The sequence below is a fragment of the Phoenix dactylifera genome, chromosome 2, assembly GCF_051530095.1.
Source record: "Phoenix dactylifera cultivar Ajwa chromosome 2, Ajwa_hap1_PhDact_Kaust_v1.1, whole genome shotgun sequence".
Classification (NCBI taxonomy): domain Eukaryota; kingdom Viridiplantae; phylum Streptophyta; class Magnoliopsida; order Arecales; family Arecaceae; genus Phoenix; species Phoenix dactylifera.
In genome coordinates, this window is record NC_143191.1 from 56081898 (window position 1) to 56106575 (window position 24678).

Genomic DNA, 24678 nt, shown 5'->3' on the forward strand with positions numbered 1-24678 from the left:
TGCATGATTTTAATTAAATGGCATTCATCATGAATATCGTATTATGTATATAAATTTATGATGATATAGAAGTTGCACGAAAATCAGAGTTTTCAGCATAATCATGAACTCTATTTAGTATGATGCCATTATTTATTTTCCAATGTTTCTATGAAAGAAGATTTATGAAAGCATGATAAGTTTTAAGAACTCTCAGATCGCTATGTATGACCCCCGCCAGTGGGTAACAGTAACTAGGCATAAGACCCCCGCCAGTGGGTAAAAGTAACTTGGCTTTACGACCCCTGCCAGTGGGTAATAGTAACTGAAAGATGACCCTGCAGTGGTAAAGGCCTTGCCGTGGGAATAAGAGCGGCCATAGCTGCACTACCATCTGAGAGTACGGATTTCAAAGTATGGAATAATGGCAAAAGTTTTTATGATGCATAATCATATTTATGATGTTGCATAAATGGACATGCATAGTTTTATGACTGGTTTGATTTTAGAAAATGCTTTCTTTATCAAAACTGTTTATTCTTCAAATAATGCATTAGCATACAAAACATTATGCTTGATCCGATAAGATTATGCTTGTTTACTTACTGAGCTTTATAGCTCACACCATTTTATTTATGTCTTTACAGATGAATAGAAGATGCTAGGAACAAGGAGCGTAACATGCTCCAGGGTTATGGGAAAGACAAATGTTAAATGTTGATATTGTTTTTAGAAGTTTTGTATGAATTTTAATACATGAACATCTAATGACTTTCATGAATATAGTTGTTTACAATTTGAAGTTTTAAAGTGGCTGCGTGTTATTGTATGCTTTACTTGGCAATAACATGGCCGTGTCATGAACCGAATTCGGGGCGTGACAAGTAGTGTCACCATGCTTACTGTTGTAGGGCAAAATATGCTTTGCCAGTTGAGTTAGATGCTTGCACAAATCATTCTTAGGACGCTTTGTTCCTTCAAAAAGATGTCTTTGCTAAAGTTTTTTCTTGGCTTTCTCAGTGCTTTCAGATTTAAGCTAAGCTTGCATAATACCTGCTAGAATATGACAAACTACACTACCGCAGCTGGTATTTCTTCTTCTTCCTCCTTCCTTCGAACACTTGGCAGTGGATATTTCAATTTCATGGTTATTTTTGACAACACAATGATGATTACCAAGTATAACCATCTATAAAAGCCTTTTGAGGATGAGCCATGTGGATTTGTTTTCTTCACTTTTTTCGTTCCTTTATTGGTTGTTTATGCATGTCCTTCTATTTTGCATCAAACTTTATGCATGAAAAAGTAAGCATTCCTTTCTAAAACTAAAAGTAAGCATTCCAAAACAAGCTAGCAGACCTCATGCCATCCACGTGTGATCCCCATTATCAAGTTATGCTTTCTTTATTTCATCAACAAAAAAAAACAATACGATTTCGTTATCAAAATTTAGAAATGCTTTTGAAATTTTATCTTACTTGATATTAATTCATTTAATTGGTGTTTTTCTGTCCTAGATAACTTTGGCTGGAAGAGGAATTTAATGTAACAAAAGACTAGTTAGCCGCTAGGATTTAACACCATGACGATAATACAAAAATTATCAAGTATAACATTATGTTGATTTTATTTAATTTTTGATATGCAATTTCTAGAAATAGGCATATAATGTTTAACATTATATAACACTATCGCCAAGATAATTATATAACTATCTTATAAATAAATATTATATTCTGTTTTGTATTTATAAATTTTTTTGATAATAGTTTAACATTAGAAATCTTTATACTACGCTTGGACGAGCCTTTGGACCAATTTATTGAATTTAAGTAACTCTTAGATTTTCTTCCTATATCTTCATCTAGACAAGTTTAGTTGGATCGATCTATTTAATTTGAGTAACCTCTGTGTTCTACATTGTGACTATGCATCTAACTATTATGGGGATTCATTATTGTGATCAAAATATATTGCAACTTAAACCACTTCTATATTAGAAAACATTGTGATGGCATTATTCCAAAGAACGGTTTTTAATTTTTACCCCAAAGAAAAGAATGGTTTTGAACCAAATTTTTGGTAATTAAGTTTATACCCGAAAGTCTTTCTATTTTTGAATTCATTGCCCTTTATTCCTAATTGACTAATTTACCCTTCGGTTAAACCTTTTTACTAATCCTAATCCCCGCAAGTCTGACTCTAGATGTACATATGGTAAACAATCGAAGTTTTATGAAGCTTGCGATTAGGTAATTTTAAATTTGGCGGTCTCCAACGGTTGCTTCGGTATTTCAGAGATAAAGGTAAGGGCAATTTTGGCATTTAATTATAAAATAAATTACAAAACGTCCCAAAACGCCCCATATTCCTCGTCTCTCTCCATTTTTTTTCCCCTTAAATTTGTTTGTGTTAGGGTTTTGGATGCGATTTAGCACGAAAATTAAGGGTGACCGAGGTGCCGGAAATCGCTGCCGGAGTTGAAGAATTCCATCTCTCTTTCTCTCTTCCCTTTGCGGAGGCTCTCCATTTTGTCTGTGATCGAAGTCAGGGCTTTTTCTCCTTTTTGGTATAATCTCTCTTCCGAATCGATTAACTTTTCCTTTTAGCGTGTTCGAAAAATCGTATTTCCCCCCTACAACGATGAATTTCAGCATGGATTGGGGTTTTTTTTTGGATGGTTTTATGAGATTCTAGGGTTTCCTCTTAACTTTCCCTTGCCGGTATTGATCGATGGCGCCAGGTCATGTTTTCTAAATATTTTGCGCAAATAACTTGATTATTGGTATTGGTTCTATCTGTAGATATTCGATTTCATTTTGGGGTTTAAAGTTTTTGTGGTCGGTGGACAGATTTGAATGTTATTATTCTTTCCCGTCTATTTTACTGTGATTCTTTGGGAAATTTTATTATTTTACTTGGATTTTCTTGCAGCTTCGCGGGGCTTTTTTCTATTATAAAAGTATTGATAGTTGCTTTTTGTTTGCGCATATATTTATTTGTTATGTTGTTATATGTCGTGGCTGCCCAGCTTGATGGCACTAAATTTGTACCTTGGAGAGGAAAATTTTCAGGAACATGATTATTTTTTTAATGCTTCAAGCATTGACATATCTCTTTTCATTTTGTTTGTTGTCAATTTTTTAATGTGTGACCAGTATTGTTGCCTATAATGTTATGAATGGGTCAGTAATGTGTTTCTTCAGCTAGTAGAAAGGTCATGCGCTGGTAGATATGTCCAATAATGTGAGGGAACATTCCTTGGTTTGATAATGTTTTAATAGTGAATCTATCAATAATTTGTGACATTAAAATTTATGGTCGTGAACCATTAGACCTAGGTTTCAAATTTCTTCTTAAATCTTAACAGGCATGCGTGCGTAAAAATGTAGATCACAAATGGAATAACATGGTGACAGGGTGCTCCCTTTACTGTTGCACATTTACGAAACATCTGTTTGGATGTTTATGTTAGGGAAGCTATGATCTGAAAAATGTCACAGACAAGTCTATGATGTGCTTGCTTACCTATCATTGCAGCATGTTTTTCTTGTAGAACTTACCTCCACATGCCCGTATTCAGAATGTGTGGGTTGCATGCTTTCTAGGGATACCTTTATATAGAAAAGTATGAAACATGATGGGGATTGGAGATCTCATTTCATTTTTTCTAGGTTAGAAAAGCGGATCGTGATAATTATTCTCTCGTACAATTGATGGAAATATATATAAAAAGGAATAAGGATTTATATAGTTTCTTCCTGACCTTGATAAAGCATATGATATGCTCCCATGAGAGTTGTATGCATCAAGGAAGAATTCTGTACATGTTTTTTTTATAAAAAAATTGTTAATAATTTGTTTTGAATTTTTTATTCAAAGAGCAAGATTTACTCATAGTTAGCCTGAATTAAGGTTTGGTTAAGGGCTACCAGGACTATGTCCATTCTGATGATGGAGTACGTTATTTACACATCATATAGTTTAATAATCACTAATATGAAAAGATGGTTACTTGCCAGATTGGGATCATGAAATAATGCTGGTGTTGATGAGGCTATCAACATAATTCTACTCAAATTAAGTATATGTAGTGCTGTGATTGTTAAGACACTTAAACAAATACAAAATGAGGCATTAGTCAAAACTGATGGTCGATAATTATTCGCGTGTAGTCATTTTTCCTTGATTCCCGAAACTAAGGAATAAAGAGGTAGTCTCATATATATATATTATATAATTAAAGCAAGCTTGATGATTTAGCGGTACTTCTTGTTTTTATAACATTATAATTAAGATAAAAATAACTAGATAACAAACTGGAACTGACAATGTTTTGTCGATTAGATTGTTTAGCAATGAGGAGGAGTCTACACGCATTAGATGACTTTGAAGAGATAAGCATCTCAAAGTGAAAATGCAATAACTCTATGAATACAATATAAGTTGAAGTTGCAGTAGGATTGAAGTGCTATAGAACTGATTGACAAGGCATATCTGTTGGTCATGAAGATCCGAGTAGGCTTGGGTAAGGAGAACAAGCTGGATCTGCATCAAAAGGGTTAAGAAAAAATGAGTGAAGATTTAAAACCTCGCTTGGAATTGTCAGGAATTCAGAAGGCTGTCACTGATAGAGAGTGTAGCCATTGATAAGAATGAACAGGATAAGGGCTCTTGCTATTTTATTGTTATATGAATCTTCATTTTGTATGCTTTGCAATGTGGATTATACCGTCATATTTCCATCATAAAACTGTTTTTTTTTTTTTTAAAGTTGTGCAATGTAATTTTATCTATATCACCAGTGGAATGATTGTGTTGCTTCAAGTCACAAAATTACAATCTATTGGGATTTCTTGTAACTATATACTTTATTTTGATGTTTGTTGATGTTCATCTACAAATTTATACAGTATTGTTCTTACAAGCCTTACTTGAGCAGTGGTAACTAATATCAAAACCCTCTGTGCCCAGCACTCGCCCCTCTTCCTCTCCCAACAACTTACACCGTTCGTTTTTCTACTTGAGCACATTCTTTTATCCTTCCCTTCTTTCTGTGCTCATGGTTGCTGGCTGAGCAACACTTTCCTTGTGTGATTTTCTGGATTTTTATTTGATCAATGTTTTCTTGAAACACATAGAGGTTTCTTATTAATAAATGCTTGCTTTCTCATGCCCTTCCTTATCCATTATGGTATTGGAAGTGATGTAGAGAGATGTACTTGTAATATTGGTAGAAAGGATGCAATTTTTAACTTTATACAAAGCAATTAGTTGGGACATAGCTTTACAATTGGGTGAACTTTAGAGTTATTGAAAATGATATATGCCTATATTAGCCATACTTGGATGTATGTTTTGAAATAAATTTTGAAGACTAATTGCATGCTTTCTAGGAAGTTTAATTGTGGTACATTTATTTGCATCATATCTAAGTTTAGTTGGTACTCCTATGCCATATGGCTGGTATTGTGGCTTGAATTAGTTTGCGTGTGTCATTCTGATGCCTTCTGGTAGTGACTTTTCTGTTCTTTTTTTTTTTTCCAAATAATTATTGTCCTTGTTTTGCAGTTATCTGCTTCTTTGTCATACCCCCATCCGACATCTGGACTATCTGCCAAGGAGATTGTTCTTATGGCTAGCAAAGCGACACCAGACTTCATATTTGACCAGGGCGTATACTATCCTCCTGCTGCCAACTACTATGGGTATTACTCTACAGGTAAGCTTATAAATTCTGAACAAATCTATATTAGTGTTTTTTGTTTGGAGTATTATCCTGTCCAGCGAAAAAGAAAGAGTATTGTTTTGGGGGAAATTGCCGTCTAATATTTTTTTTTCAATTTATATGATCAGGAATTGAATCACCTGGCGAATGGGGTGACCACAATAGGTTTTTTGTTTTAGATGGTCAAGATCACCATTACTCGGTAATTTTAAATGTTCTACCCTTGGGTTGGCTTATGCATTATATCTGCATCAACCAAACTATAAACTGCTTTTTGATTTTTTCTGCAGGGTGTGCAGGCTGAAAGTTTGCCATATGTATATTTTACACCTAGTTATGGATACGCACAATCTGATTACAACCCTTACAATCCTTTTATACCTGGTGCTGTCATAGGAGCTGACAGCCCATTTATAGGAACACAACAGTACTTCACCAGCCCCACTTATCAGCAACCTGTTTCTTCAAGTCCTTATGTTCCAATCATTCTTCAGTCTAGTTCTGATATTGTCCCAAAGGATACTTCAGAGCCTCTATTAGTCAGTCCTGTTGCAACAGTTGCTAGCAAGTGTTATATTGAAGGTGCAAAATGTGCACTTCCACAAGCACCTGCAGGAAAAGCTGTCACTTCTCAAAGGGTTGCTTTAGGGAATTCATTGTCGGAAACTTCATCCCAACAGTTTCATGCCCCAGGTAACTTATCAGAAGGGCAAGTAGATAACATGCCACCAAGTAAGCAGTCTGCATCACATGGAAGCATGTTGCCGAGTAATCTTCCTCACGTAACCCAGGTATCACTTTGAGTTTTCTAACATGGTATACTCCATGCCTTCTTTTTTATGAGAAAATTGTTGTTGGCAAATAGACTTTATAATTGCGTACAAATCCTCCTTTATAAAAGCCATAATGCTGTCACTATTCTGGGGCAGTTTAAAGCCTTTTAGTCATATCTTTTCTTCCTGTAGCAGTTGTACATGCCATTAAGCACTTCCTGCCTTTCATACTAAACTTTCTATGTTGACTGCATCTCAGTCTCAGGGTAGAAATTCTTCTGGTTCAGTTCAAGCAACAGATAACTTCTCATGTGAGAGAGTTTCTCCTGTTCAAAATTCATTAATAGGTGACATGTCAGCTAGCAATGCCCTCAACAAATTTGGGTCCAATGTTTGTAAGTGGGCCACTGTTGATAAGTTCAGGCCATATTTTCAGTCAAATGGGTTCTTATATAATGGCAGGGGAAGCTCATCTATGTTGAATGAGCAAGATCAGGGCCCCAGAACGGACAAGGGAAGAGGTCAATGGACTTCCATCACTGTCAAATCCTACACAACAAAAGTGGCTGTTAGTGATTCGCAGGGAAACATCGTCATTAATGTTGATCAATATAACAGGGATGACTTTCCAGTGGAATATCCAGATGCCAAATTCTTTGTCATTAAATCTTACAGCGAGGATGACGTGCATAAGAGCATTAAATATAATGTATGGTCAAGCACTCCCAATGGAAACAGGAGGCTGGATAGTGCATATGAAGATGCTCAGAAATTATCTGTGGGGAAGCCGAAACAGTGCCCTGTATTTCTGTTCTTCTCTGTAAGTAAATCATTTGCGGTTTGGATAATTATTCAGCCTCTTTTTTTGTTGTACTATTTGTCAAATTTATTCTGAAAAAAATTATCTCTATAGGTTAATGCAAGTGGGCAGTTTTGTGGTGTCGCTGAGATGACAGGCCCTGTTGATTTTCACAAGGACATGGATTTCTGGCAGCAAGATAAATGGACTGGTAGCTTCCCTGTCAGATGGCACATAATAAAGGATGTACCAAACTCTAGTTTCCGGCACATCATATTAGAGAACAATGAAAACAAACCTGTAACTCATAGCAGAGATACACAAGAGGTAAAATACATATTTTGTCATTGTTTTTAATGCTAAGTTGAAATTTCATTCATCAGTTTTGTACCAAAAATGCTTGCATATGAAATTGTTGCCTACTGTGAATACAAATTCCTATTAATGCACATCTTAAACCAACTTTAAACTTCTATATGTTATACTAGTGCTACTATAAAAATCTTCTTTTCAGAACAACATGTTTCAGATATCAGTAATAGGATTTTCTGATCCACATTGTGGTTCTATTCCATGTTTTAACTTTTATCTTTCAATTCAGGACCTACAGATTAAATGATGACATGCCTGCTCTCTTTTAGCTGTTTTTGAAAGAGCTTGTTGTATTTTTTATTGGCTAGTTGCTGTTGGCTTCTTTTTTGAGCTTTCACCAGCGAGTGCTTCCTTTGTTTTTCTGGTTTGGCTCATTGCGCACAAGTAATGATGTGCATTTTTGTATTTTAGTTTGAGTACCTTTCTTCTTTCTTTTTCCAAGCTCTTATTGCCTGCCTTCTTGTTCTGCATGGACCTTTAGAGGCACAAATTCAAGTGTGTATATTTGTAGGAGAAGTAGGTTATATATTGATGTCATCTTTTAGTTGCCCCTCTTAGTGTTCACCTATCCCACTGGGATCTCCCTTTTCTGTTTTCTCTTCTCATCGTGGACAATAGTATTTTGATTTACAGATGATACTTCTAGCTATTCTGTTTTAAGTTCCTAGCTACTGTCATTTTGTAGCTTTCTGCTTGTTTTGAAAGGATGTTTATTGTCAACAGAACGAATCTTACATCAATATGCTTAATTTGGTGAATATTGTTCATGAATATCATGTTACTAAGTAACTTATTCATCCTGGTAAGTTGGGTTGTTTGTGTGCAGATAACTTATATTCCAGGCATGAATATGCTCAAAATATTTAAAAGTGGTCCCCTGAAGGGATCGATACTCGATGACTTTATTCACTATGAAGAGCGGGAACAGGTTACACGGGAAGAAAAATCCAGACTTCTCAGAAGAAAATACAACTCTTCTCTCTTTGTACCTGCATTTGTCCCTAAAAACATATTTAATGGTTCTGTCAATCAGCCACCAGCAGCAGATGACATCCAACGAGATGAAATTGTCACCCAATTTGTGAAAGTGGACGAAAAACCAGTTGACAATGAGATTCCAAAGAATGATGAAATACAAATGAATCGTAAGGTCAGTCAGCCTCTCAATGTGGATAGTGAACAGCCAGTTGGTACAGTGAAGCAGCATATGACAGCAGATGGAAAAGAAGACAAACAACCAAGTAGTATAGTTGATCAGCCCAGAATATTGGAAGGAAAGCAACAAAATGTTACAGCCAATAAGCTTCCTAAACTCAATGCAAAACAATTACCTGATTTAGCCATTCAGCCCTTTAAAGCAGTTGACAAGCAACAGAGTAGTACAGTTGATTCTCCAAAAACAGATGCAAGACAAGTAAACTGTACAGTCAGTCAATCTTTAAAAGCTGATCGCAAACAACCAAATGTTACAAATGATCAGCATTCAAATTGGGATAGGAGACAACTAAGTTATTCTGTTCATCCTCCTAAGGCAGATGAAAAGAGATTGAATGGTACACATGTTAAGTTTCCACAAGCAGATGGAAAGCAATCATATAGTACAGTCAGTCAGCCTCTAAAAGCAGCTGGCAAGCGACTTAATGGTATAGTTCATCATTCTGGAACCACAGTAGGAAGTCCAAGCAAGCCTGATGATTTGAAGATAGCAGGCAATATGGCGCTCAATAATGAGCAGGTTTTCCCAAAACTTGGTGCTTCCAGACAATTGGATAAAAAGGATGCTAAGCCTAAACCAATAGTAAATCCTAGTGGTGCAAGTCCTATAATGAAGACTAGTTCTCTTTCTATTATTTCCAAGACAAATGAAGCTGACTGCTCAAATGCTGTAGCTGATGTTGTCACTATTGGTTCAGTGCACATCAAGGTTAAAGATTTAGGTGAATCTTCCTCTGGTTTTTTAACTTTTGGAACTGTTCCTGTTGATCAGCAAGGACCAAAGCTGAACAAGAAAGCTTAGAAGTGGAAAAGATACAGCCAACACCTTGGAATGAAGTTGAGGTGTTGCATGCACTAGAGTCTAGACAGGACTTTCTCTTAATAATTTTCCCGGCATGGTGTTACCATTACTCGTCATGTTCTCTTCATCAAATCAGGCTATTCCTTCTCTCTTATCCTGCACAAGATTATAGAAATTGTTTTCTGTTTACCTAGATGTTAGAATATGTTCTGTCCTGCAACAACATGGCATATCAAGTTGCTAGCCACATCCAAAATAGTTTTGTGGTTAGATTTTTGGGTAGTAGTTCTATGTTTTTGCTGATGCTGAAACTTATCCTGACGGTTTTCAATTTGTATACTTCATAACCTTTCATGAAATTAATCAAATACAGATGCCAACTTTCAACTGTCATTGAACTGGTGGTATACCTTGTTTGAGCTTGTTAATCCCTTTCAATGACTTGTACATTTTAAATGACTCTGCACCGGTATTAAATGATAGCCGGTGACAATCTGCTGGCAGAATGCTATTTCTCTGGCTGCTTGATGGCCACTGGGTTTGTTAGAAAAGGTAACCAAGCAGTGGAGATGGTAGAAATATTGTTTTTTCAGAAGTCATAACAACATCACCAAACCGCATATTTCTGCAGATGATGGTTTCATAATCAGTGGGTCTCTAGTGAGGAGGCAGCTCTCTCGAACCTTTGGCCATACATCCAATTATCATGAGGATGGCCATAGCTTGTGGCTTTAAACTCTTTTAGACACATCATAGTGGACAGAGGACTTGACGAGGTCTGATGTCTTGTGTTATTGTTGGAGTTCCAACTTTCATAAACTGGAATGAGGTTTAAGCAAATCAATGAGTCATGTATTTAGCACGCTCTTACTTTTTTATGTTTTATGCAACCCATATTTTCTGTATGAGTCTGTTAATTTATATGTTCAGATTGCGAGTATGCATGCAGCTTGGGCTTGTTATTTGTATTTGTTCAGGCTTGTCAAGAATTGTAAGCATTTCATGTTGGTTGCGGCACTGTAGGAGCTTAGGTTTTCTCTTGGGCTTCGACATAGTTTAAATACCTAGAACCTTTGATCTTCATTCTCGCGCCCCTCCCCCGACTCAATTTCTTGATAAGTCTCCTGGTTTATTGATTATTATGCAAGTGTTTGTGTGGGCAAAGGTATTCCATTAATGTATTGCCAAAATTCAAGGCATTGTGTAATTGAGAAGTAAAATCATATGGATACTATGGGGATCTCTGTTTTCACCCCAAACTTCCAACACTGAGAATTATTTTTTTTTCATGGGCACACAATAGTATTCTGTGTTCTTATTAGAGGTGGTGCATTCTTATATATGTGATCCATTATTTTACCTGTTTTCCATGCAGTGGTTCAAAATGCAAAGCAATGGTTGGTGGTTGAAGTAGGATCACTGGCCATTCATATACCTCAAAACTGTTCATCTGAAAAAAAAACAAAACTTAAATACCTAGATTGAATTTTTCAAAAAAACTTATCTTGTGAACGTTGACTTAAACATGATACATCACTATTTTACCATGATTAACCATTATTTCTCATTATAACAACTAATATATACTATCGTACAATAGGTTAGGAGGGAATCTATTATTCTTTTGAGCAATATCTAGAATTTAAACCAACTCTCATTGGAGAGATGCTGCTAGCAGCTGTTGGCAATGCTGTTATTAGTTTGACATTGAGTTTAGTATCACAAGTTCATTTGTTTATATAGCTGGTTTTTGTGGCTATGATTTATCATCTGGTTATTCAATACTATTGCTTTACTAATCACAAAATTAAATAACAAAATTCTGCCTTGCTATATATTTTCGTTAGATGGTTTACCATTTTTCGTTAGCCAGAAATTTTCATCAATTTTGAAGACTCCATGTCAAACCAAGACACCGTTTAGAAATTTTTTTTTTGGGCTTTGTTGATTATTGGAGCATATGGAGTTACCCATGCAGATGCATAGTTATTAATTTTGACAACCGGAGTGCTATTCCGATTGCTCACAACGATATCTATCACAAGCGTGCTAAATATAGAAATGATTGTTATTTTGTATGCCAGCATATTGTTCGAAATATCATTCATCTTCTTTCTATTATCTTAGTTGATTAGATAATTGGTATCTTTACCAAGGCGGATCCACTTGGATATTTTAGAGATCTGATTTTCAAACTCAAGTTGTCTTCTGTTCTACCACATTTAGTTTGAGGGGGAATATTAGCGTACATGGCTAGGTTTCAATTAACCTTAAATCTCTCTATAAAAGAGCTGTGTACAAGGAATACTAGAGAATTGAGGTTTGCCGAACCTACGCATATACACTAACAAGGAATATTACAAGAGAGAATTGAAGTTCTATACCCTAGAAGTGAAGATGGTTCATTCTGATACAGGTGATCCTCCATCCACTTATTTTTCTTGCCATCAGATAAATTGACTCAATTCAAAGGCAGGTGGCAGTGGCGACACGAGTACAAATCAAACAACTAGACGATAATACGCAACTTTTGGCTATTTAGATGCTAGTTTCCAACTATCAACAATCCTCCACCCTTAAGCAACTATTCGCTGTTCAACTACTAGACTCCAAGCAAATATTGGCAATCTTGATGTTAAACTTCCAAGCATCAACCAACATTTGGTTGAAAAATAGTTTGAGAAGGCGAACAATTTATTTATATACAAAATTCCTTTTCATCGCCCTATAAACCAAGATTACCAACATATGTTCGTGAGAGTTTTCATCATTAGAGTGAAAGCAAGATAGAACTTTTGGATTGCAATAGAGCTATTGCGCGGTGGATTCTATGATCATTTAACACCGCAATAGCCTCCCATCGCATTCTCACCACACATTTGAGACGCTTGAAATAGACATCCATACACTTAAATGCATCCAATAACACAATATGCTTCTCACGCCTTCAAAGTTGAGTGCAACATCTAGAAACTCGAAGTCTTCGCAACTTCATTTTGGTCCATCTCTTGTCAAGATCAAGAAGCACTTCATCCACAAAAGTTAGAACTCAATCTTTGCAACTGTAGTTGTTTCTTCCACTCAACCAAACCAGTCAAATTGACGTCTTCTTTCAAAATCTAAACACATGACTCTAAATTTGTGCCTAGAGTGAGACGCAATCCAAAATGCGATGCAATGCTCAAAAAGGAAAGAATAAGATCCGGCTAAACAGTGGTCCACTGGGCACACCCATTTAGGTGGCTTCTTGTTCTCTGGATCATAGTGGCGGACGCTGGAATCCATTGATGGAAACACCACGCCGAGCCGCGCTGTTCCCCACTCGCAAGTCACGGGTTCCCTTTGTCCATTCCTCGCCGTATTGCTAGTGTTGGAGTAAATGCTGCGTGGCTCATTATCACTATTAAAAAAAGGAAAAAAATATTGTACTACTTGCATGACTTTGTGGTATAAAAAAGATTGGTGTGATTCACTTGTCAGTGTATTACACAGTAAATTGGTGGACTCATGTGATGCGCCAATATTGGTGCAGAGTTTTTTTTTTTTTTTTTTTGTCCTGGTGGGCGAAGTGCAGAGGTTTCTTTGATTTCAAGATTGGCTGTTTGCGGCTATTATTTGTAACCATTGTCATTATAGGACACAAGCTGCTTGTATGCATGGTAGCTCTCTACTTACTTTCGACGCATTTAAGCGCCATAATATACTAATGCTACTCACTCGCATAGATAAAATTTGGCGTGGTGGCTAAATTAGCAACGCTTTTTAATAGCGTCGGCTGATTACTGTCAAAAAACTTTCTTTTTTTAAAGTAATTTGTTAATTTATTTTTCAAAAATTTATCTATATAACATAATATTTTTAATTTTTAATTTTAATATATTAAGCATGGCTTGTCCTAGTGATCGTATTTCTATGTTTAGCAATCGCGGCTTTAATTTTTAAGCCCTTCCAGACATTTTTTTTAACCATGGGAAAGCTTTGGAGAGCCACAAAGCTTTCTTGCCCTCTAAGGCAAGACACTTATTAAGAAGGGTTATTTGTGTGTGTGTGTGTGTGTGTGTGTTTCTTTTGGGCCCGGCCCTTGTACAGTCTCTCTTCCGCTTGTAAATATTTCTTTTTATTAATAAATTCTGGGGGAAGCACTCGGCGCTTCCTCCATTTACCTTCAAAAAAAACAATCATAGATTTTGTAAATACTTCTCATATTATTCTAAATTTTAATATTTATCATTTTATATATATATATATATATATATATATATATAATGTTTTTAAAAAAATTTTAGTCTAAGCTAATTTTAGGAGATGATGAGCATTATTTGTATTCTTCTGAAGCGGATATATATTGCTTTCTTCTTACTGTAAGGACTAGGGTAGCTGAATCGCATGCAGTTGTCAGAGATCACAACATTGAACCGCGCAAATAAATGGATATCCGCGTTACTTGAACTACGAAGCAATTACTCCACGACTCTCCAAAATTACCAGGGTTGATTGAGTTGGACCTCGAGAAAGAGAGTGGCGAGAAACCGCGCTTTGCTTTGGCGGCTCCCTCTGTCTTCATTTGGATTCCTCCGCACGTACATATAAAGAACAAGACCACCACAGCTAGCCCAAGGCAAGGAGGAAGAGGCAGGAGCAAAGGATAGAGGAGAGAGTGAGAGAGAGAGAGATGGGAAGCAATGGAGGTGTTGGACTTGTAGTAGTGGCTTTGTTATTGGTGTTTCTGACTGCATTGGTGGAGTCCAAGTGTGAGAGCAATCCAGTGTTGTTCAACTTCGGCGACTCCAACTCCGACACCGGAGGCTCGGCGGCCGGGTTTGGAAATGTATTCCCGTTGCCTCACGGCCGTGTTTTCTTCAACCGCTCCACCGGACGCCTCTGCGACGGCCGACTCATCGTCGACTTTCTCTGTAAGTAGTCTTCTTAGCGTCTTTTTCTTTGCTTTTGAGTCTGCACTGGAGGCTATAAGTTGGTAAGCAGTAAAAACTCACACTTGGAGACGAACGAAGTTCAAACCACTTGGAGAAACAGTGGAAGACATGCTTCCTTGATTTGTTTGGTAGGATGGAAACGGGAAACAAGTACTAGTGAAATCTCCAGGGCATGTTTTCTTATTGTTTTTTTAATTGAACACATTCATATCATCATGTGAACCGCGGTTCCCAGGAATTTTTTATTGGTTATCTTGATACTGTGGGTACTATTTCCTTGTGTTACAACAAGAAAAAGAATAAATGAGTTTTTTCTTTCTTTCTTCTGCTGAATTATTACAATGATATTACTCGAATAACAGTGTTATAGTTCACGTGTCTTTCGAGGGCGATATAATAATTGCTTTTTTGATTATTTTAATTAGTTGTATTCCTTATTCTTGCATTTTTGGTGATTAAAGTTTTACTATTGCTAGGTGAAAGCTTAAACATAAGTTATTTGAGACCATATTTGGAGTCGATTGGGTTAAATTTTAGTAATGGAGCAGACTTTGCCATTGCGGGTGCAGCGACACAACCATATTCGACCAATCCCTTCTCTTTAGGCACTCAAGTGCGCCAATTTCTTCACTTCAAATCACGTTCTTTAGAACTCATCTCTCAAGGTATACTTAGTTTGTGATGTTTGGTCTACATTTGTTTTTTTCAAGAATATCAAGTGCAATGTGGCCAATGTTCATCTTTATACTCCTGCTGATAATTGCTTTTATGGAGTATTAGTTCATTGGATTGCATTAGTCTATATACATTTAACAATGCCAATTTATTTGTGTCATAGGTTTCGAAGGTTTGATAAATGAGGGAGGGTTCCAGAAGGCACTCTATGCTATTGATATTGGGCAGAATGATCTTACTGGCGCCCTTGGTGGAAATTCAACCTATGATCAAGCGACTGCAAAAATCCCAATCTTTATTTCTGAGATTAAAAATGCAATCAAAGCAAGTCTACCATTCAATTTAACTCACTGATAGCTTATGATCTTGTGTTTACTAATTCACAAATTTATTGGGTACATCGGTAACCTTATGCTTGAGAATTGGCAAGCCATGGGTCATAATTTGACAAAAGAGCTAAAGTTCATTCCTAGTGTCTTGCCTCTTGACTCTGCTTAACATCCTCTAGAGCCGTTTTCATCTACTTGCAGACTAGGGTGATGTCTCAAATAATGTAATCTGTGTAAATATCTGCTCGTGAAAAAACTATATTTTTCTCCAAAGTATTGTTTTTTTTTTTTAATTGATCTCTTTTTATGATGACCTTTTTCTTATTTTTGAGAAAATTTGATGGGCAAGCTATTCCTTGATTATTGAAATAATCAGGAGTCATTCTATTGCTTGAAAAATTTATGATGTATTCATATACTATATATAATGACTTATAAAAAAAAGGAATATTTCCAATTTAATAATAATATCTGTTGTTCGTGATGATGATATTCTATCATTATTTCCCTTCAATAAAGTACTTTACTATCATTAGTTGTTCTTGCTAATCCTATACTTATTCTTTTAAGCAAACTCCCTACATTTTTTTTGAATGATAAGATATCAATAAGCTTATGCTATTCTCTTGAAATTTGTAGTTACTGTCCAAATTCTTGTAGATTCTTTAGATATTTTTTTCCAAATTTTAAATGTTAACTCCTAGCATGGGGATCCCGAAGAACAGATCTGTTGCTAACTTGCAATGTTTATGGCAATCTCTTCCTTTTTTTTTTTTGCTGCAACGGATAGCTCATACACTTCTAGTATAGATGACAATCTCTTCTAATACATAGTTTATATATATATTTCATGCGAGATTGTAAATTGTGTGCATAAATATATCTGACTGGTGTGTAATCTTTCTCTTGCCTTGTCTTTGTTAGACATTGTATGCTAATGGTGGCAAAAATTTTTGGATACACAACACTGGACCCTTGGGATGCCTGCCTGAAAAGCTCTCTCTCCCACAGAAGGATAATAGCAGTCTGGATCCATATGGATGTCTTGTGCCCTTCAACAATGCTGCCAAGGAATTCAATGCCCAGCTGAGCACCCTCTGCGATGAATTGAGTTCAGAGTTGAAGGATGCCACCATCACTTACATTGATATCTTTGCTATTAAGTATGATATCATTGCTAATTATACCAAATATGGTGAGTCACTAACAACAACTTATCATAATATGTCAAGCTCCTCAGCTTTGATTCTCCAGTACTTGTTAACATACTTCTGTCGATCTCTTCTCAAGGTTTCGAGAGCCCGGTAATTGTATGCTGCGGCTACGGTGGACCTCCATACAACTTCAATCCAAGCATAAGGTGTGGTAATCCAAGTTGTAATGTTTGTGCTGATGGCTCCAAGTACATAAGCTGGGATGGAGTTCATTACACAGAGGCTGCCAATGCCATAGTGGCTTCCAAAATACTTACCACTGACTACTCAAAGCCCAGAGCCAAATTTGACTACTTCTGCACTACCTGATCATCACCAACCCACTGTATTAGGTTTTCTTTATGAACTGCTTCTGAGTTACAGATATTTGTTACTCTGCTGGAGCTTCAGTAGCCTAGTTGAGTGGTGGAATTGCTAGAAAATATATACTGAGGGATCATAATATCATTCTGCAGGCATGAAGAAAGATAAGGACCGTCTTATTCGGTAATAATGGGACGAGAAACATTAGTTTATATCATCTAAGTTCTTAGGGTGTTATATTTTGATATCATTTTCCTTCTTTTCTCTTTTAAGACTGGATTCAACTTATGTCCAAACTTTTTCTTTGATTGCTCATTGCAGCGTCATTTGCATGTTGTGTTCTTGAGATACATGGTATGCATAGCAGACAAGGAATAGCTGTGTTACAGGCATGGTGCAACCAGCACCAATTAAAGACCTCATCTCCAAAAAAATTAAATAAAAAACAAAAATAAAAAGAAAAGAAAAGAATAAGAAAGGTTGAATCCTGCCACATATAAATACTTCCCTGCTATAATAAAGGACCGAAATTAGGGTTGCAGCTAAGTTGAATTAAGTCTAATTCAGGGCGGTCCCATACCCAACCTAATTACTTACTTTAAAACTCTAATCACAGCTACCTAAGCAAGAACTTAACCAATCCTACAAACCCATTTCAACTATTCTGTTTCTAACCCAAACTTAAATTGAATTTGGCTTAGGGTCAGAAGGAAGAAGAGGATGCCATTTATTTTCCTAATTTTTTTGGTAGATCATACTATAACCTAAAAATGGACCACTGATCACACAACTAACAAGCTTACAACTCTTGTGTCTTCACAAACCTTGATTGAAAGAAGCAAAATTCAAACTATCAGTCAGTAAAAAAACCAGTTACCATATATATAGGATTGTAGTAGGCCTATTCAAACTTATTTAAATTAAAGATGCATCTAGTTCGAGATTGGAATCAAAATTGGAATGGATCGAATGAAAATCAGCAGGGTTATATTCTCCAACATGTTTCATTCGTAACTAAAATCAAAATCAGAATTGGAATGAAATTTAAATACTAGAAAAAAAATGAAATTGAATTTTGGCGGATTAGAGCATTTAAATTTCTTTCTGAAATTAGAATTAACTAAACTGCTAGAATAAGAGTCACTTATTTCCAATTCCATCTCAGAGCATTGAATTGAACCGATTGGTATAGCAAAATTAGGTCTAACTTGAACTCAATTTTCGAGTTGAGTTGAGATTATTTTTTTTTTAAAATGTTTTGGGTTCCTCCGTTCTTTAATTTACCGTAGCGTTTTTCTACTCCCTAAGCTGAACAAACTCAAGATTCCTCCGACCATGATCTAGAGGGGTTCAGACAGTACGCATGCCCCTCGTTTGGCTCGGTCCTCCAAATGACAACACAGCACGTGGCCAATGTCCTCCAAACTCCGTCGCCATTTCTTTCATTCAAGCTTGTGGGTCCCACCTTGGCCGCCCACGAGCGCCCCAAAAGAGAGAGACATGAGGAGAGAATCCATGGCGGTGGAAAGCGGCTCGTTCCGCGACACCATCCTACAGCACTATCTTCGTGCTGCTTTGGGTGACGCCTCGTGTCCCCCACCACTTCACGTGTATGGCGTGTCGTTATTATCCCTCCCCACTCCCACCCCCACCCTTCCATCACGGCTCCATCTCATACCAAAAATAATAATTCCATCATGTCGGTGCTGAAGAGATTATCTATGGTTTCATGGAATCATGGCACCGTAGATTCGAAATAAGATGGGCATAGATTTGAAATAAGTACTATGGACCCAAAAAATGATTCAAAATAAGTATGGATGAGACATAATGGTAAGATACCTACACTAGTTAAATTCATTGATATCGAATATAGTTATTCTAAGAATTTATTTGGTTTGCGTTAAGAAGTAATTTTTGCATGTTTAGTTGATCATAAATAAGTATCAGAATAACTTTTATTTGGTTGAAAATCTATTTTTCTGAAAAAATTATGTAAAATATATGTTATGCTCTTAATATAAAAAAAGATATTATTCTATTCTATGTAAAAGCTTAAAAGTATTTTTGAAAAAAAAAATTATCTTAATTCTCAGCGGGTAGAAATTGAACTTTATCATGTTCAATATGAATTTTTTTAATAAAATATAGGAATCTTATTTCTATAAAAAAGTCACTTTTCTATTTTGCTCCTTTGACAACTCCAACAAAAAATAAAGTATTTCTTTATTTTTCTGGAACAATATTTTCTTCTCTCCTCTTCTTGCAAATCAAACCGATTCTAAGAGAAACAAATGCTATCATTTATGCACTTCTTTTTTTCTTTAATTGACAAAAGCATTCTCAACTAAAAATTATTTTCAAACTGTTTCGACTGACAAAAAACTATTCTTATTTCAATTATTTTTTAAAACTTTGTTCTTGAAAACAAATACAATGTAGCCTCTCCTCCGATACCATCCAGAGATAAGAAAATCAAATAGAATAGGTGACTGATTAAATATGAAAAAAAAATTGAGCGAGAGAATTTTGTTTCAAAATGGCAAAAATTTTGTCATGTATATCAAAGAATATCATCCCCTGGTGTGTGCTTTTTTTAGTTGATAAATAAAATCAATTTCAAAATTTATCCAGTCCAAAATATCTCATTATGCTATATCATCTTTGGCTTCGGTTATAAACTATGACCTAAGGATAAATAGAATATATGCAGATTTTTTAAAATCATAACGAAAGAAATGATATCATAAAATATTATTTCAATGTCAAAAAGTTGAATTAATAGAAATAGGATCATATGTTATTCAAGTTTTTAAAATATATTGATAAAACAATTAATAAAAATGAAGTTGCAAGCTGATCAAGTTGGTAAAGTTGCTGGAGTTGAACAAGTGAGTTGGGATTGATTCCTCCCTTTACCAATATTTTTGAGGTGGAAGTTTTTTTTTTGTTTGGTACGATAGTGACACCTAGAAAGATGATAGAGAAGAAAATAACAGAGAAGAGAAGAGGAGAAGCAGACTCAGTATTCTTCAAGAGAAAAGTACTTGAATGGTGCGCAGTATAAAAGACTACTCAGCCAGCAGCATTACTTAGCTTCCCAAAAAAATATAAGGAGCCCGAAAGGAGGCCAGTCCTCTCATGAGCCTGTAAATGTTTTGAATATTGGTCGACTTGGCTGGGCACCGTGGCTGAATCAACTCTTAAGATGAACACAATCCGCACTTGGACCCAGCGGCATCATTGTCCAGCTCACTGCTTCCGAGCCTCATCTATAAAAAAAAAATGATAATAATAAAATAAAAATTAAGATTTATTGTCAAGAAAATCTTATAAGAAAATCTTGAACCAAACCTCAAACTGAATCGTGCAATTGAATTTGGATTCACTTGCTACATGACTCTGACAATCCAACACTTTAACTCGCCTGTAAATATAGTGGGGCCCACGGGAATCACTCCCTCTCTCGATTTAATGGACACAGCTGGATGGAAAGAAAAGGACACAGAGAGCAGAAGTCTCAGACAGAATGGCAGATATAAGGGGGGGAGAGAGAGAGGGTGTGTGTGTGACCATGAGACCAGCTTCTCTGTCCTCATCCTAGTACACGGACAAGAAGAGGAGATTGAGTCTTGGACGACTAAAGCTACGCTACGAGTAGTAGTGGGGGCGGAGATACTTAGGAACCATCTAGAGAGAGAAGAGAAGTTTATATGGGTGGTGGAGGAGGCCTTGGGCTGTGGCTCACCATTTCTCCGGCTTTCTTATTCTTGGTGGTGGTTGCTACTCTTACTCTGCCGGCGTTGGTGGAGTCGGCATGTGGGAGCAATGCGGTGGTGTTCAACTTCGGCGATTCAAACTCCGACACCGGCGGCCTCATGGCCGGTCTCGGCTACCAAATCTTTCCGCCGGAGGGCCGCCTCTTCTTCCACCGCTCCACCGGCCGCCTCTGCGACGGCCGCCTCATCCTCGACTTCCTCTGTGAGCACCACCACTCATCCTCCTTTCCCTCTTTCTTTTCTGATTTACTTTTCTGGGTGGGAAACGGCAATATTCAGTGGGCAACGAATAGAAACGGATTTGGAAACGAGTTGGAAACGATGGTAAAAGGAAATCCCCGTAGGGAAAAAATGAAGAACTGGCAATTTCCCAATGTCTCCGGGTCACTGCATTGATGTTATAATTTAAATATTTAGGCTGGTTTGGTCCTCGTTTTATGTTGGAGTTTATGAACATGTTGCCTTCTTTGTGATTCCAGTGTGGTGTCATGTGTCATCCATTTGTTATTACTTACTGATAGTCTTAGACTTGCATTTTAGTTCTTGCTAGTGTTAATTAGATTATGATTGATGAATCTAATTATTGGGGTTCTTGACAATGTCATTGATAGGTGAAAGCTTGCACATGAGTTATCTGAGCCCATATTTGGAATCAGTGGGATCAGATTTTAGAAATGGAGCAAATTTCGCCATTGCTGGTTCGACGGCACTGCCACCAGATATTCCTTTCTCTTTGCACATTCAAGTGAATCAGTTCCTTCGATTCAAAGCTCGATCTTTGGAGCTCATTGCTCAAGGTATATATATACTGAAGTCTTGCTCTATGGCCATGTTCATCAAAATTTTGTCTTGTTTGCGAGTTTTCTATGCGGTGTGACTATAGAGTTCAATCTGTCCATGGTTTCCCTCTAGCCCCTAGCTAATATTTATTGAAATTCTCCAAAGCAAATTGCATTATTGTGAGTATATTTCAAATTTAGTACACCAATGCAATTGATCGATGTCGTAGGTTCAAAAGGTCTTATCAATGAGAAGGGGTTTCACAAGGCACTCTATGCCATTGACATTGGGCAGAATGATCTATCCGCTGCCTTCGGTGCGAATTTTCCCTATGATCAAGTCATCCAAAGGATCCCATCTGTCATTTCTGAAATTAAAACTGCTGTTAAGGCAAGTATACCTCTATATATCAAATTCATTGGTGGTTCATAACCTCATGTTTGCAATTCTTTGCATTAGAAGTTTTATGCTTTAAGCATAGCAATAGCATGTTGTAGTTTCATACTTGTTAGCTTCTTTCTGACTATGCTCAAACTTCACTTCTAGAGCCCCTTCATTAACTGAGCTAAGTAGTTAAGGATTCCTCAAATAATTCACAGCGTGCGAGAACTCTTTATCAGTCTCTTCTCATCCATGGTTGTTTTATAATGACTTATCTATTGGAATGGTGTTAAGGTCTTTCCTCTCCTGAATGCAGACTTTGTACAGTAGTGGTGGCAAAAGCTTTTGGATCCACAACACTGGCCCTCTGGGGTGCTTGCCCCAAAAGCTTTCATTGCCACGGAAAGATAGCAGCAGTCTTGATCGATATGGTTGTCTCGTGCCCTTCAACAATGCTGCCAAGGAATTCAATGCCCAATTGAACATTCTCTGCGATGAGTTGAGGTCTGAGTTGAATGATGCCACCATTGTCTACACTGATATCTTCACCATTAAGTATGATATTATTGCAAATCATGCTACATATGGTAAGCTACAAAGCTTAGATAGCAATCTATATGATTTAAACTTTGTTCTGGAAATTATTAGTTTTAGAATCATATTCTTTCTCTGTTTTAGAATTTGCAGAACTTCAACATTAACAAAACATCAAATGAAGAAAAATAAGTAATGAAATTCCAAATTTCTACCTAAGTATTGGTTTGCTTTTGGAAATGATTGTTACAATTCTCTTATTCACTTATGTAGGTTTTGAGAACCCATTGATGGCATGTTGCGGCTACGGCGGACCTCCATATAACTTCAATCAGAATATAACCTGTGGTAATGCAGCCTGCCCGGTCTGCCCTGAAGGCTCAAAGTATGTGAACTGGGATGGAGTTCATTATGCAGAGGCTGCTAATGCCATAGTGGCTTCTAAAATACTTTCTACTGAGTACTCTAAACCCAAGGTTAAATTTGATTTCTTCTGCACTGCTTGATCCCTGGCAATTATCTACAATGATATAGATTTTGTCTTGAATTGTATCTAGACCAAACCTACTGCAAGTTCAATATTGCGCAAGGCTAAGAAATACGAACTGTATCAATGCATACAAGAAGGAATGTCAATAAAAAGCACATCGATATATTTATCTGGTTAAGCTTATCTTCTTCTTGCTCTCCTTGGGAACACTTCATTTTGATTACTCTCCTTAGACGCATAGGAAATCTGTATCATAAATTTAGGGTTACTACATTGAGAATTATGTAGTGACACCTAATCTACTCCAACTACCAGAAATTATGATGTGCACCATTCTCCCTATGGAAGATTTGATGCCAGCAGTCCAAGTGCTATGAGGGTGTCCTGGCGTTGGACATGGGCTTCCTAATCATACAACCTTAAGGCAAGTATGCTTTATGATCATGTCCAAAGTAAGGTTATTGCAGAGTTAGAAAATATTAAGGGGAGAGGGAAAGAGAGTGTTTCCATTGGAATATAATCAGCCTCATAAATAGCCTCGAGGTAATAGAAGTAGCCTGCCAAAAATTTCTGCCTAAAGATGGCTACAACTTAGTGGTGTACGCACGTTTGGTTCGCAGAAGCAGAAAGAGAAAAGGAGAAAGTATGGTTAACGAAAAAATAAAAAAATATTTCATATTTGGTTGGAGTTTTTAAAGAAAAAAGATGAAAAAATAATTTTTTCATAAAAATAAGATTCCTATATTTTACATAAAAAATGTATATGGGATATGTGAAAATCCCCAATTCTCACTGGCTGGGAATTAGCTTAATTTTTTTTATAGTCATCTGAACATGCAAAAACCATTATGTCAGGTATCATGTATTCAGACATCAACTTCTAAAAAAAATATTTCAGTAAAAAAAAATTTCAATAAAAATTTTTCAGTAAAAAAAATATTTCAATAAAAATTTTTTTTCTTGCGAACCAAACGAGTCCATAGTCATCATGTGAGTTAGGCTAGGCCATAAATGATCTCAGGGGTTTAGCCTTCATAACCAAACTCCCACTCTTGTGATCAGACCTAACCGAGGGCTCATGTGGGACATTGAGTGCTCTCTTTATTCAAAAATTGTCATCCCTTATATCAAAATTGGATGATGCCAAAAAAATACTAAGTTGATTCACATTATATACTGGATTTGCTTAAACTAGAGCTAACACTACTCAGGTGTTTGTGGTTGGATAACCAAGACCTCAGATGATAATGAGATCGGCCCCCGTCTAGCACATTGCATCCTTAGTCTGCAAGATTTTCCAAACCTATCAATGAACTGAATTTGAGCCCTGTTCTTATCTTAATTTCTCAAGTATGTTGTACATTGAAAAAAAATTAAAGTTGAGTCGCAAATGATGCATTCTGATTTTTGTTTTTAAGAAAAACATGGTTTCATTCTCAAGTTTTCAACACGGATAATTTACACCGGTTGATACTCATATCTTTTTTTAAAAAAAATTGAAAAAAAGAAAGATAAGGATACAATAGGATGTGTCTTTCAATTTTATAATATTTTATGTTTTAATTTTGTTGGATATAATCATGCTAAAAAT

General features: G+C 36.4%; 3 protein-coding genes across 3 annotated transcripts; all 3 read left to right on the plus strand.

The window, feature by feature from the left end:
- The first annotated feature begins 2304 nt into the window (after positions 1–2304).
- LOC103722663 (YTH domain-containing protein ECT4-like) lies at positions 2305–10061 on the plus strand. The gene is made up of 7 exons (XM_008813300.6): positions 2305–2548; positions 5551–5701; positions 5836–5909; positions 5998–6498; positions 6740–7300; positions 7394–7606; positions 8478–10061. The coding sequence occupies exons 2-7, from the start codon at positions 5614–5616 to the stop codon at positions 9666–9668; spliced, it is 2628 nt and encodes an 875-aa protein (XP_008811522.4). The 5' UTR covers positions 2305–2548; positions 5551–5613; the 3' UTR covers positions 9669–10061.
- A 3967-nt stretch (positions 10062–14028) lies between these two features.
- Positions 14029–17430, plus strand: LOC103722664 (GDSL esterase/lipase LIP-4-like). Its single transcript, XM_008813301.6, has 5 exons — positions 14029–14581; positions 15079–15267; positions 15441–15601; positions 16531–16801; positions 16897–17430. The coding sequence occupies exons 1-5, from the start codon at positions 14341–14343 to the stop codon at positions 17127–17129; spliced, it is 1095 nt and encodes a 364-aa protein (XP_008811523.4). The 5' UTR covers positions 14029–14340; the 3' UTR covers positions 17130–17430.
- A 3192-nt stretch (positions 17431–20622) lies between these two features.
- LOC103722665 (GDSL esterase/lipase LIP-4-like) lies at positions 20623–23265 on the plus strand. Its single transcript, XM_039124045.3, has 5 exons — positions 20623–21104; positions 21514–21699; positions 21912–22072; positions 22380–22650; positions 22871–23265. The coding sequence occupies exons 1-5, from the start codon at positions 20837–20839 to the stop codon at positions 23101–23103; spliced, it is 1119 nt and encodes a 372-aa protein (XP_038979973.3). The 5' UTR covers positions 20623–20836; the 3' UTR covers positions 23104–23265.
- Positions 23266–24678: the final 1413 nt, after the last annotated feature.

Excerpts from the sequence above, each read along its gene's own strand:
- LOC103722663 (XM_008813300.6), top strand. The coding sequence starts at position 5,614 with ATGGCTAGCAAAGCGACACCAGACTTCATATTTGACCAGGGCGTATAC. Across the intron at positions 7,301-7,393 it reads CTGTATTTCTGTTCTTCTCT|GTTAATGCAAGTGGGCAGTT; the intron begins GTAAGTAAATCA and ends TTATCTCTATAG. Across the intron at positions 7,607-8,477 it reads ATAGCAGAGATACACAAGAG|ATAACTTATATTCCAGGCAT; the intron begins GTAAAATACATA and ends GTTTGTGTGCAG.
- LOC103722664 (XM_008813301.6), top strand. The coding sequence starts at position 14,341 with ATGGGAAGCAATGGAGGTGTTGGACTTGTAGTAGTGGCTTTGTTATTG. Across the intron at positions 15,268-15,440 it reads TTTAGAACTCATCTCTCAAG|GTTTCGAAGGTTTGATAAAT; the intron begins GTATACTTAGTT and ends TTTGTGTCATAG. Across the intron at positions 16,802-16,896 it reads TGCTAATTATACCAAATATG|GTTTCGAGAGCCCGGTAATT; the intron begins GTGAGTCACTAA and ends TCTCTTCTCAAG.
- LOC103722665 (XM_039124045.3), top strand. The coding sequence starts at position 20,837 with ATGGGTGGTGGAGGAGGCCTTGGGCTGTGGCTCACCATTTCTCCGGCT. Across the intron at positions 21,105-21,513 it reads CCTCATCCTCGACTTCCTCT|GTGAAAGCTTGCACATGAGT; the intron begins GTGAGCACCACC and ends TGTCATTGATAG. Across the intron at positions 21,700-21,911 it reads TTTGGAGCTCATTGCTCAAG|GTTCAAAAGGTCTTATCAAT; the intron begins GTATATATATAC and ends TCGATGTCGTAG.